This window comes from Cardiocondyla obscurior, linkage group LG01 (assembly GCF_019399895.1).
Source record: "Cardiocondyla obscurior isolate alpha-2009 linkage group LG01, Cobs3.1, whole genome shotgun sequence".
Taxonomy (NCBI): Eukaryota; Metazoa; Arthropoda; class Insecta; order Hymenoptera; family Formicidae; genus Cardiocondyla; species Cardiocondyla obscurior.
The window spans coordinates 9201647-9215546 of NC_091864.1; the positions used below are offsets into that span (position 1 = coordinate 9201647).

Sequence of the window (13900 nt, forward strand, 5' to 3'; positions counted from 1 at the left end):
GCTTAAACGGCGCATTAATATCTTTTAATATTTTATGAATAAATTCAGATTCAGAAATTAACTTTTAAAAAGTATAATATTAATTGTAAAGAAAATGTGTATAACAAAGTTTACTGTATTATTTTGCTTTAAACATTACTTTATCGTAAATATTAAAAATATATTACTTAATTTCTTTAATAAAATTAATTTGTACCTGAAATACTTGCGGCAGATCAGTAGAGCCTTCGAAAACATTATTGTCAATGGACAGACGTGACAATTTCGACACAAGCTCCTTTTTCTTATTATCGGAAGACACCGGACTCTTTTCCTTTTTCATCTCTTCCAGAGACTGATCCCCCTGTTTTCAAAATCACTTTTTTTAACGCGCGAGTTTATCATTATAATTAAATCGATTGATCGGAATCTTGAAATAATTCGTAGCGCCGATGCGTTCGCGATCCACGCGATCAATTAATAGCTTCTAAGAAATCGAAAAAGAACCAGAATACACCATGAATGTAAGTAAAAAAGTAGCGAGACTACGAAATGGTAGGCTAACGGGAAAATTTACTACAACGTGACGTATTCGGCAAACATAGTAACGATAAACAACGCTAATGGAAACGGCAAATCGATCCTCCTCTCGCGCAGCCAATGATTCCGAACGCGGCTTTCTGCCTCGCCTTCGAGAGAGCCTTAAAACACTACTCACAGGAATGTTATCGAGCCGGCTGTGCCTCGTTGACCTAGGCTTGACTTTAAGATGGTACTCCACCACGTTCGGTATGTTCGGCGTGTTGGGCACGACTGAACCAGCGGCGGTTGACGCTCGTTCAGAACCCTCGCTTCCGGCCTCGATCAGAGGCGCTGGTGTCGTTGATCCACCTCCACCAACGACTTCCGATGTCTAATTGCATTTCATCGAGTTAATTAATCGTCAATTAATTTTTATATTTCAATAGCGCGCCGATAAAAACGCAATCTTCGCGCACTTTGCATCATCGTTTCACGTATACTACGTCGCGTAGTAATATAAGATTTAATAATCTAAGATAATTATTTGCAATGTATGTTACAAACATATATTTTTTTTTTTTTTAATTTACCTCCGGTGGAGAACGAATTAATTGCTCAACGTTGTGAACGGTATCATTACTAACGGTGAGGACCTTCCTCAGGACATTGTCCGTCCTCTTCGCGAAACCAAAGTCCTCATCTTCCATCGCTGATTAATATGAAATTTACCGCTGCCTCCGTTTTCTTGTTACCCTCCACTCGTTTTTTGCGCCGGTCAGAAATAACAGGCTATCTACAAATAATTTGTTGATCAGCACGCGTTTATTTTCTTGCATCGTCCAGGAGCTCCTGCAATCCTTCCACGGCGACGTATAAAAGAAGATGCATCTGCAGCTCTTACGGTAGTCCTACTTCCGGCCGCATTCCGCGGAATGCGCCGTCCGGACTTGCAAATAAAACGGCGCGTTTCGACGAGTGCGCCTCGCGCCCGACGAGGAAGGCTCGTCCCATCGTGATCATTATTATTTGAAGGTGCGCCCGGGCGCGAAATTAAAAATGGACTTAACGTCCAAATTTAAACCGGAAAACAGCTGTCGGGCGGCACGTGTTGCACCTTGCACCGTTCTAATTTCACGGGGCCACCGTTTCTTCCACTTCACCGCGTCGAGCCGTATACTTGTGCTATTTTACAACGAAGCCGCTCTGACGGAACCTCCGCTCGCGACGTTGTGACACAACGGGAGAATTGATAAAAGCTGCACTTATCATTTCGACCTCATTCCTCTCACGTCACGCGACATTGTCACCGACAATTCATTCGTTCATTTTTCCATTGTGTGCGATTACCCGGCCCCGTACGCGCGTCAAGTTTTCTTTTTAGCGATCTGCATCTAATTTACATACTGTGACTTTGAACTTACGTCGCACCACAAACGGACGTATACAAAAAAGAAAAAAAAATATATATATAAGAAAAAAATTTCATACCAGTAAGCGGAGATCCACCGTTTTGACTTTCACTGTTCTCCGCAATACGCGTAGCGACAATGACGGGTTTTTGTTCGCGTTCCCGTGATTACATCCCGACAGCGGATGCGCGGGATGCAATTGTATCGACGATTTTAAACGTGCCGGGGGTTCTTTCAGTCCACAGGAAATGAGTCAGGTGACCGATAGTCAGGTGAGGACGGATTCATTAATGTATTCCGTCGGTTACAGGTGTGGTTGTGCACCTCCGTTGTTCAGTCTCGCGCTTATGCGAGACATTTATGGGTATTGTTTCAAGAGCGCGCGGTAAACGTATAAAAGTTCCGATATAATATTGTAAAAATTAAACAATTTGTCGCGCCAAATCTTACAAAATCGATTAAATAAAATCACGTCTACAATATCTAATTATTTTCCAAATAATTCATTTGCCGGTTCAGTTATTCAAATAATTATTTAGCCGTCAAAGTACGTACTAAATAAATACGTATTAAAAATAATTCTTACTATAAAAAGACCACCGTTTGAACATATGTCGCACTAGCGATCGTTATGCATCGCGGAAACTTTTGTAAATAGATTTAAAAAATATATATCTAAAAATATCAACAAAAAATAATAACGTGCGAAAGGGAGACGCACTTTATGGAACGTCCTGCACGCAGCTCTACACCTGTCGTCGAGTTACACCCGCGTACAATAGCAGGACAGTTAGGGTGAGCCGCTACCCAACGGGTGTTTAGTAAAAACGGGATTGTTTAAAATATATGCGCCTTATGCGCGAGTAATCTCCCATTAATGCGATGAGATCGGTCGCCGCGTAAAATAGACGCGTGTACGCGTTAAGCTTACGACTATCGCGCGTGTCATCGAGGAATTAGACGACACCTCGTTAATTAATTAGCGCCGGTGTGCGTGCGCGCAAGCAGACGAGAGGAGAAGCCTCGGAATGCCCGATAACGGTAGCGTTAACAGATGAAATGGAATCGGTTGCTCGTTATTACGGTTTCCTACGATTTCCGTTATACCCCTCGACGGATAGCTCGCGGAATCCCCCAGGCTTTTATATAATAATAAAGAAAATTGCCGAAGGAACAAAAGCGTTTTAGCGAACAATCGCGCCGGCCGCCACGAGTGTCGGAGCGTGCGATTTTCGCCGGCGCGACGCGTTTGCGCCCACCGCGGCGGACAAAGTCGCCTAACACCGCGGAAATTTGTACGTATACGTTATGTTTGCTCCGGCTATTTTACCCGACGATGCGAAATCGACCGATTCCCCTGTCCGTGCCGCGCGGTAGGGTGGGAACCGGAAGCGGGCGCCGCTGGATGTCTGACCGGAAGCTATTACGGCCGTGTCACGAAGGAGATTCTAACGATGCGTGCCACGCATACGTTCCTCACGGAATTCAAACGCGCGGCGGATTGAATTCGTTTGGAGAGGGAAAAAGCCGGCGGGTCGCGATTAAATCGTTTCAACACGAACTCCCAAAAGCGCACGTGTTTTTTTCTTTCTTTCTTACTTTCAAACGAGATCTCGGATAAAGTAAGCCGGTGGACTCAAATTATATTTAAAAAAAAATTGTGCCATATGGCGGCGTCCGGTAAAAACTATCAATTTGCGTGCATGTCTTTTTACATTGATACTAGTTTCGCGATACGCAACGATCGGGAAATAATTCGGGCGGAACGAGACGCTTGTTCGAGCAAAGTCATCGGTTCCACTTGCTTTTTGCGAGCCCCTCTGCTCTGTAATTAAAATTGTCTGGTCGCGACTCGCAAGACGTGGCGATGAAACGTAGTGCGTTTGAACTTTAGATAGAGCAGCTTATCAGCGAGATAAGTTCGATATACAATACTTTTTAGCCGTAACGGGATAATTTCAAGTACGATTAAAACTAAGAAAAAATTCCTTCCTTCGTGTTCTCGGCCTCGTAATTTTTTAAATCGCGTTTAACTGGGTCATCGATGACTTCGAAGATTGTCTTACGTTTTTTTTTCTTTTTTTTATTTATAACAAAGAACAACATAGTGCGTCGTCGTGATTACTGAATCGCTTTATCATATCTTGCATAGTCAACATTCGCGATAAAGGCGACGCGTCGGGCAGCGGAAATTTACGACCGAAATTTTTCTTTTAAACGCTCCGTGAGGAATAGAAAGAAGACACGCGCAATTACTCAACGCGAGGCGACTTATCGTGAGGTGGCGCAAATGCAGGGATGCGTGCGATTGCATAAGCAAGACGGGAGCGAGACTATCGGGCGGGGAATTTACGATGGAGCCAGACCGGCCGGATCGCGCGGCGCCATCGATCGTTAATTTAAACAATAGCCGCATGTTAATCACGATGATCGTCGCGAGTCGTCGGACCCGATGCAATCGCGTTGCGGCAAGTCGGCAACGCGCGACGAAACACAAACGCGGCGTTCTTTCTATCGCAAGATCGCGGCCTGCTCGAACGGAGGAAGATCGATTCGCGCGCCCGGCGGAATTCCGCACCGCTCCCGCCGCGGATCCAAAAATGACCGGGGCGTGCTGAAAAACGCAGCGGATTACCTTCGGCTGTTTACCTTCACTTTTCCGCGCCCGGCGACGGCCGGCATGATTGATGAAGGCGCGCACACACACGCACACGCACACACGCGCGCTCTAAATCGAGGTGGACTCGATGCGTTCCGCCCAGGTGCGATCGGCTGCCGACCTTACCGTACGACGCACCTGCGGCGGCCGGCGGCAGCGGCGGCCGAATAAGACCGCGCTTCCGGAAACATCGCGACGACCACGGTGCATCCGCGTGCGGCGAGGCTCGCCGCGACTCTGGCCGCGACGGCGCGCCCGCGGATCTCTCAGCGCGCTTCCGAGACCGGAATACCTGGGAGAGAACGATTGACTGGCACCTGTGGTATGCGCTGTCGTGTACGTGCGACTGACAATGTGGGACAGAGCGCTACCGCCGCCACCGGCTCGGAATCGCGCCGACTGATAAAACGGAACGGCCGATAGCTAATAGGTGTGCGCGTAATCGCGCACCTTACGTACAAAGGCGAATGCCTCGGTGTGGGCCCCGTGTACCTGCCATAAACCTGAGGTGACACGAGCGATAAGAGTCGACGCCGCCAGGATTAATCGCGAGACGAGGAACTTAATTCTCGCCGCCGCGAGATCGGGGCCGTTCGATTTTGCGCTATCACGGAAGCGCACGCGAAGATTTCGTTTTCGGGTGCTCGCGAGCGCAATATACGTGGCACGTGATTATTTTTACCCGCTTGCAATTTATTTACGGCAATTTTTTCGATATCTGAAGTTACATCTCCGACGAATTTAATGGTAATAGGAATTAACGCCGTTACGGTGCTACTTCCCGACATTCACTCCGCTTTATAATGTTTATTACTTATATAAGTGAAGCACAATAAAATTCGTACGACATAAGCGACCTGCAACAGCGCTGAAAACTTTTTCGTCGCGAGGAACAAAACTTAGTAGTATCTAGAATATTATTATTTGTCGTCAAATCCCGCGCGTTTCTCTCGACTCGCTCGGATCTCTTTTCCTTCTTTCATTTAACACAGATATTAAGATATCATAATCGCATTGCGCAATATGACATAATATATGCGAGATTTGCAATTAAATAAGCGTTTACACCTGCAATTAATACGGTCATAAATGGAAACAATGCACCGTTCGCGAATTTATTTTTCACGCGCGGAGATGGAAATATTAATAGCGGCATATGCGTGTCGTAATGCACGAAGTCGCTTATTTGTTATATCACCGGATTTATCGCCTGCGATCAACAAACGTTCTCTCGGATACCTCTTCGTGAACCATCACCGATCCGCGATGAATTATTTGACGCTCGGCGAGCGGTAAAAACGTGAGAATGCTTTCATGCCGCTCTTTGTTGGCATCCGGCGACAGGAAAGAAGACGCTCGGAAGTCAAGGCGTTATGAAATTGCGGGAGATTACACCGCAGAGCGCATCGTGCGAAGATGCTGGGATGCGAACGCCGCGCGAGAGGCATTCCTTCGAAATGTATCTTCTTACACTTCTCAGACATAATGCTCCAGCTATTATTAGAAAGGAGTGCACACCGCAAATTCTTGTCGACAGAATTACGTTTAAAAGTTCTTTGTGTCATAAAAATGATTTTTTTCATCATTTCTTCTTCTTCTTATTACTTTATTTTTTTAATTCTCTTTTTCAGGCCAACAATTTCTCAGCCTAAATTTAAATTAGGATTGTCTTACGGTGTAAATGTATGTGCTAATGTCGAATTATTTAACGAACAGGAAAGACATTTTCCTCGTCGCCGGTATTTTTTTTTTTTTTTTCTAGAGTACCATCGTTCACGCGTAAAAGTAATAAGCAGATCTTCTCACGATTGCCCTGAATATTTTGCAATCGCCCCGATATTTAATTAGCAGACAGATAATTTAATTAAGAAGAGCCCGTGTGGTCTGCGGCGCCCCGCATCCGCACGCAACGCGAGCTGCAATACGATCCGTGCGAAATCGGTCGTAAGGAGAGAAGGGATGCGCGCGCTCTCCTAGTATTTGTTTCCTGTTGTTCTTGAAATGAATGACATTATTGTGGGTACGTGTGACGCAACGTTTCAGTAATAAAAAAATCGACGGAACGTAGCGCGGTTAAAGAACTGTCTTGTACATAAAAACTGTATTACTTAAGATCGTGCTCCTACAGTAATCTTAATTAAATTTATTTAAAAAAAAAGCCTGAAATTTTAATCTAAAATAAAAGAATCGAATTAATTCGTGGCGTGAATTACAAACAGATTCAAAAACGACCGGACGTCTGAAGTTTCTTCGGGTTTAAACGCACAATTTAGAAAAACTCATATACGTGTCAATTATCCGTTGTTAATTGGCACGAAACGCGTTTGGAGATTGAGAGGCTCACGGCGGAAGATGCTGACGCGTGCAGAATGCAAACGAGCGAGCTTGACCTCGCACGAGATGCAATCCTCAATTATCGTGATATATTACAAGATAGCGTTTATTTTTTCTCTCTCTTTTTCTTTTTACGTGCTTATGAAGATATTTTTCTGAAGTAATTATCCGCGTACTAAATACACTCGCAAATGTGATCGCTGTCCCACACAAGTAAAGAAATGACGAATCATTCAATCTTTTCTCAAAAAAAAAAAATCTAAAAATTAAAAATATCAAAGTGTCTTGTTTAATGAGCAATCACGTCGCGTCGGATAGCGAAAAATCGCGCTGTTCGCCAACGGTCATTAAAAAATCTCATTAGTAGAAACCGACGTTAACGTGTCAACAAGTCGCAGTGTTAAAACTAATTGTAATACGGGGTGAAAGTGTTGATTACCAAAACGAGAACGTGTCTCATAATGCCGTTGTACGATCGCAGGAAGAGTAAAGAGCAACAAGACTCACCTCAGAGCGACGTAGATTCATGTTCGTCGGATCACGCTGTGATGGACAACCGCGAACGTTGCACGACGGCACAACCTTGGATGTATCTCGCACGATAAGACCGAATCATTTTGGGGGCCGACCTGCTGACGAGCATTTCCGTTTTGCGGAAAAATCTGAAATAAAAAAAAATAAAAAAAATGAAAGAAAGAAAAAAAACATTGTATCTAATCGAAGAGATCAACGCGCTGATCTCGATTCCTCCAGCGCGAATGTACAAAACAAGCAATTAACGATACGATCGCCCGAGCTAATTGTAAGTATATTCGATCGCTTACGTAAGCGAATGATACGTCAATCATATTCCAACGAGATGTGGAAAAGTACTGAATAATGTTACGAGAACGAAAATTCGTGCGTTCGATATGCGATTTCCTTTTTCACATATTAATTTATCCTGAACTCATGTACGCGCTGTATAACAAGCGCTACGTAATCAGAAAGACATCGTTACTTTTGCATTAGTTGGAGATGCTAATTAATTAAATTGCAAATTCTTTATCGTAATTTTAATTCATTGCCTATCTTTGGGCGCAAACTGTATTTTTACTTGCGTAACAAGCATTTTCCTCAGTCGTTTGCAATTCTAACAATACTCGGAATAATTAAATGCATAATTCAAATAAAAGTAGTTAATTAATTTAAGTAGGTACATCTTGATAAAATATCGAATAAGTCTTCTGTAAATTCCTTAATTAAACTTAACGCATGATTTAAAAAAAAAAAAAGAAAGAAAAAAGAAGCTTAAACCAATTATTATAAAAGTTTGAAAAGAAACCATTTATCAATGAAGATCCAGGTGTGCGAAAAAATAAATGTAATTAACCTGGATTTCTTTCTGCTTCGGGGGAGGCGGAAAGGAGAGTACAGGTATCACAACGGTTCAAGTACGATGGTTACGAATATTTTCATGGGTGTTAGAGCACGAGACGATTGCGTAAGCAAAGAATTTGCTGCACCGAAGAGAAGAACATCCCTCCTTCCGCCGCTCTGGGATCTTCTCTTTCTCCGTTCGTCTGATGTGGGAGCCCCAAGAAAGAGAGACTCTCAAGAGTCCCCCCTTTAGGCTGACTGATGTCTAAAGCCATATATATACCACCACCTCATAGAACAATCCTTTGAGAAAGACACTTTGGAGGTAGCATCGTCCGAGGGACCTCAAACAAATCGAACAAGTGTGGTACACGGAAAACTGAAAAAGTCAGGGAACACGGAAAGATAAATGATCACCACGCAGCACGACACTGCGGATTAAGGGGATCAGATTTTTCAGAAAGGTAAGCGCATCAATTCTTCGCCTCCTTCTTCCTCCATTATTTATTTATTTTTAATTATTAATTTTTTTTTATTTTTTTTTATTTATTCCAGTGACTTTTCGTTCACAAAAATAATTCTCAGCATCTCGAATTTACAAAATAAAATGTAAACGTTCAAAAATTTAATTTTATCTGAGATAGAAAAAAAAACTTTTATAATGCATCCACGGCTTAAACAATTTATTTATCAAGTAATGAACTGTTCAACTTTTCAGATGATTTCGAGGTACCAAGTAGTCTGTGCGCTTTTGCTTTTCGGCGCGGTTTTACTCTATCAAACAATGGCGGTGAGTTTCAAGTTCCTCGTACCATTTTCACTCCACCAGCGAACTCTATTCCAAAGCTCATGATAAACATTGCAGTGCCAAAAAGTTTTATTCACAATTCCACAAAGGGATGGTGCCTTTGTCACAATGATTACGCAAGATGCATAATGCGCGATGGTGGGAGAAGCGTTTCGTAAATAATTCACTTTTACAAACCCCGGCGCGGTGTTATTAAAATTATCATTTTCATCGTCGCTTCTCACGGTATATCGCGTAACAATAAGAGCGAGTGAACCGTACCAGCACGCATCATCTTTCTCTTAAGGTGGTAACATGAAGTAATTCATTAATTAGCCCGTGTTACACGAGCGTGTTCTTTCGCCCGCGTACGAACCGCATCGTTAGACGAACTCTGTTTTGGATTTAATCTGAAGTCGCATTTCTATGCGGTCTCATGAATATTTTCACAATGCCGAAATTCTAAACAGCCGTGATTTCAACGTTGTGTTATAAACACCGAAAAGCTGTGAAAGAAAAAGTACGCCGTATCGGGGGACATTTTTTGTTTCTTATTTTAATTAAATGTTATTTGTTCAACAGTTTTTATAAAATATTGCGAAAATTTACATTAATCGTTTGTAATAAAGACAAGAAAAATAATGACGCGAACATTCGGATTCGTCGCGTCCAATTAGCGGCCAGAAGACATATTTCGCCGGAAATGATGAACGCGAAACCGATGAAAATCGGGATAGAGAATAATAAGCCGAGAAATAAAACGCAGCTTCAATGCCACGGAGCTAACAAACGGAAAGATAAGATACTCAATTAATTTATGCAATGTTGGCACTATAATCTTGTTTCGGCTAACGCGTCTTTTACGACGTTATTTTAATGATAAATTAATTTAATTATTTTTACGTCTAAGTCAAGTTTACTTATTATATGTATTAAAATATTTAAATTACTTATTTCTTTACTTTTTTTTTTTATGTTGTATATGTAACATACGGTAATCGTGACTTTGTCAAGTCCACTTTTCCATGCACGAGTTTCAACTTTGACACGTGTCGCTCGTTCGAATGTAAAAGTGCGGCGTAATTAGGTGAATCACCTTTCTCGACGGCGGCGGTCTCGCCAAGTGTTGGAATTACCAGTAAAATTCGGCGCGCGAAGAAGGAAAGAATTGTACATACATCTGCATAGGTGGACGTGAAATCGTAAACAAGAGATCGTGTACAAAGCCGCGGAGATCCGCATCCGCTGGGGAGGAACAATGTAACCCGACTTCCGGTCAAACATTGGCACGTGCACGCACTGAACGGTTTCGAGCCGACGCGCCGTGTCGCAACTGCTTCTTTATTTTTTCTCACTTTGACTGATGGTCAATTACGAAAACTATCCCGCGTCGCGTTTTATTTTTAGCCCCAAGAAACCGGAAGAACCATTGACGTGTTTGTTAATAAATCTATTAAAAAAAAAATGCGAGTATAAAATATTTATAAGGATATTTGAACTAAAATAGAAAAAAAAACTTTCAATTACAGCATCTCTTTGCACGAGTCAACTAATGCTAACAAATTGCGAAATTCGAAACTGACGTAAGTTAATTAAAGCCGAATGTGCGTGCTCGTGTTAAGCAGAGAGGAAGTCCGATTTACGCCGCGGGATACGTCTACATTCACTCCATATTCCATATTCCATTGTCAGGACGATATGTGTCGAAACGTATTGTTATTGTTCCGATGGAACAATAACGGCGGGCTTGCGTGGTTATGTTTCCTCAAGTTTTGCCGTTTTCGCCAATTGTTTCGATGCAATCAACGGCATTTGCAATGCTAATCAGAACGCGCCCCAAATACGGCGTGATAATCGCGCAATCGCCTCGAAAATCCTAAATGAGAATTTATTTCGCTAAGGGAGAGAATTAACAGGCGCGAGTCGCTAACAGTTGTTAAAAAGAAAAAAGAAATAAATAAATAAGTGGACGATGTTATCTGTAACAAGCGTAATTATTTGTGGATTGCAGCAAGTGGATGGCTATACACCTGGCGTCGACTATCCAATTTACAATTCGGTGCCGTTCGGACTCGCCTTTACCTGTGGAGGGAAGCTACCTGGATATTATGCTGATCCTGAGGCCAGATGTCAGGTGCGTCCATATGGCCGTTAAGCAAATTCTCATTTCATGCGAGATTATTTAAATGCGTATCACGTACTTAATGGAACGTTGATCCCTATTTAAAAAGATGTAGAGATTTTATTGTTGCCTGATTCTTAGCATTTTTTTTTTTTTTTTAATAAGCAATTTGCGATTATTTCAAAAAGCATGTTAATAATTAATAATTATAGAGATCTTAATATTATATAGCTTAATTTTTTATTTATTTAAGGTGTGGCATTGGTGCTTGCCGAATGGACGTCAATTTAGTTTTCTTTGTCCGAACGGCACGGTCTTTAGTCAAAGCACTCGCGTTTGCGACTGGTGGTTTAAGGTATTACAATTATTAGATAAAAAAAATGTCAGAAGTGTACTGTTAATTTAAACTTAATTTCTCTTTTTTTTAACATTATTTTAATATTTGCAGGTCGACTGCAACGACTCGCCAAGACTTTACGGCAACAACGACGAGCTTTACAGAGACGTGAATGGAAATAAGATCTAACAAATCCTATATTTTTTATATAAATAGTTGTATGTACATTAATAAACTTTTTTTATATAATAACCGCTTTGTCGCGCGAACGCGTAAAACACTGTCGAAGGTGCAGCTGCTCGTCTGCGAAGGAAGATGAAATGAAAGTAACACGCGAATCCTTAGTTTGCCGATGTAAGTAAAAAAGATGCCTGCATTATTTATCGTTGTTAAATAAAATAGAGTTTGCAAAAAAAAAGTAAAAAAAATATCTTTCTTTACAATTTTATGAACTGAACAACCGCGTTATCACAAAACTCGTGAAATTCGTTCACCTTTAATCTCGCGTTCTTGGCGCCAAGTTTGACGGAAAATTTTTACAGAAAATTAGAACCGTTTAATTAGTATACCGCAAAAAGAACTCGTAAGTGAAAAAGAAAATCTATATCTCGCTCGACCGAAAAATTAATTGCGAAATTGTGGAAACCGAAACAGCGTTGTTCACGGCAATGGCGTTAAATCAAATTCATGCTTAACAATTTCTTAGCACGATCGGACAATAGAAAGTGAGAGCTCGTCGTGGCTGACCAGTCGAAACCCCACCCTCTTCTCCATCTCGGGATACTAACTGCGATGTTACAGTTTTCCGTTTGCATTTTGCATACGCGTCTCGTTTGCGCTGGACACCCGCGGCTTCATTCTCTTTCGTAATTTCGACCTATTGATCCGGGAATATACGCTTGGGCTTTATCACTTATCATGTTCACGCAATCACGCGGCTTCACTTTGCAAACATTCAAGGGGGAAGGGGGGGGAGGGGATTATTAAATTGACGATGTAAATTTTTTTTTCTTTTTTTATTGTCGTCGATTCGCCAGACTCAATTATACATTCTTCCGCGTGAAAAGGCATTTTTACAAAATTCCAAGGATAACGGCGAAGATACGTCATTCCGTAAAACGCAAGCGGCATTGCCATCTTAACGATAGTAAAAGTGACGGGAAAATTGACCGGCTCCTGCTTGTAATGCGCTATTTACGATGTCCCATCCGGTCTTGCCGATGTAAACCGAGAAAAATAGGAAAATCGGCGATTTAATGTATTAAATTGAAACTCAGCGAGCTGAAACTTCGCGGCAAGATATCGTACAATAAATGGAGCGTGGAAAGCGCGTAATTATGTTTGCCGAGGATAATGTTGCTCTCTCGTCCAATAAGTCAAATTAAATCGTAAAAATCATTAAGGACAACAACCTCTCGGCGCGCGATAAAAAGGCATGTAATGCGATTTCACGTACCCGACCTTCCGCGGGGAAAAAGACCCGTGATTGCGAGCGAGTACGGCCGAGCCGCAACTCGAGCAAAAAGTGAAAAATGTAGAAAACGAGGAACAAGAAGTAATCGTCCTTGGTGGACGGTGATAGAGGAAGAAAGGACTCGTCGACTTTACGAGTGGCTAAGAAAGCGTCGTGGATCTCACACAGAATAAAATCTGCGACCCGAGGCCAGACGCTCCTCTCCTCGCGACAAGCAGAAACTTCCACGTGCCTTAGAGTTTTTAATTAACTTGTCAAATCGCACGCGGGACGCGATTCGTTGCCCGCAATTTATTTGTCTCTAGCAATTAGCGGGGACGCGCAATTACACTCGCACGGCGATTTTTACATCTACGGCGAGCCTAACAAAAAGCCGTAAACCGTGCCACCGTCGGAACCTTTTCCCACTTGACCAGCGGAATAAATAAACTTTACGGTATATGAAGACGTATTGAGATAAATTGCGTGCGTTTCGCCGTTCGTCATAATGCAGCAACCGCGATGGATCTCCCTTGCAACGCAACGTGACGTAATGTCGGGAATATGACAATCGTCGCGACTACTTTATAACGATTATAACGCTCCCGGGGAAATCTTCGCGCCTGCTATTGAAAGTGACGTACGGCTGGTTTCTTCAAATGTCACTCCCTCGACAAACAGTATGCAAATTCTACATATTTAATCTCGCGCATTAGTGACGCTTTAATCTCGACGCGATTGTCACATTCGAGATCCGGTTACTCCCTTCGGCATCGGCGGCGATATCTATTTGACCCTGGAGATAATTTATTAAAAGCTCGCCGACGGCCGGCTCCGCGCAAAGATTACGAAAGACCCGTCTCCGCGTAAGAAAATCGCGTTTCCTACATTTCACCCGCGGATTCGCCGCGGTGTCGCGATACACGCGGCGTCATTATC

The 13900-nt window shown here is 42.5% G+C and overlaps 2 protein-coding genes across 6 annotated transcripts in view; one reads left to right on the forward strand and one right to left on the reverse strand.

Moving 5' to 3' along the window:
• Nucleotides 1–13900, reverse strand: part of LOC139102585 (uncharacterized) — a 33406-nt gene that overhangs the window by 2781 nt on the left and 16725 nt on the right. For 2 of the 4 annotated variants that reach the window (XM_070656645.1, XM_070656636.1), the window contains exons 2-4: nucleotides 7411–7565; nucleotides 698–892; nucleotides 197–343 (exon numbers count right to left, since the gene is read on the reverse strand). In XM_070656645.1, the coding sequence (XP_070512746.1) occupies nucleotides 197–343; nucleotides 698–892; nucleotides 7411–7431 (363 nt within the window). In that variant the 5' untranslated portion in view covers nucleotides 7432–7565. Of the gene's footprint in view, nucleotides 1–196; nucleotides 344–697; nucleotides 893–1091; nucleotides 4914–7410; nucleotides 7566–13900 lie in introns of those variants that run through there. The other 2 variants (XM_070656618.1, XM_070656627.1) reach the window with 2 other exon arrangements.
• On the forward strand, nucleotides 8089–12446 carry LOC139102660 (U-scoloptoxin(01)-Cw1a). Of its 2 annotated transcripts, XM_070656749.1 has the most exons (5): nucleotides 8089–8726; nucleotides 8981–9052; nucleotides 11061–11183; nucleotides 11425–11526; nucleotides 11620–12446. In XM_070656749.1, the coding sequence occupies exons 2-5, from the start codon at nucleotides 8981–8983 to the stop codon at nucleotides 11695–11697; spliced, it is 375 nt and encodes a 124-aa protein (XP_070512850.1). In that variant the 5' UTR covers nucleotides 8089–8726; the 3' UTR covers nucleotides 11698–12446. The 2 variants fall into 2 exon arrangements, with proteins under 2 accessions (XP_070512850.1, XP_070512843.1); XM_070656742.1 differs by having other exon boundaries at nucleotides 8089–9052.

Excerpts from the sequence above, each read along its gene's own strand:
- LOC139102660 (XM_070656742.1), top strand. The coding sequence starts at position 8,924 with ATGCATCCACGGCTTAAACAATTTATTTATCAAGTAATGAACTGTTCA. Across the intron at positions 9,053-11,060 it reads TACTCTATCAAACAATGGCG|CAAGTGGATGGCTATACACC; the intron begins GTGAGTTTCAAG and ends TGTGGATTGCAG. Across the intron at positions 11,184-11,424 it reads ATCCTGAGGCCAGATGTCAG|GTGTGGCATTGGTGCTTGCC; the intron begins GTGCGTCCATAT and ends TATTTATTTAAG.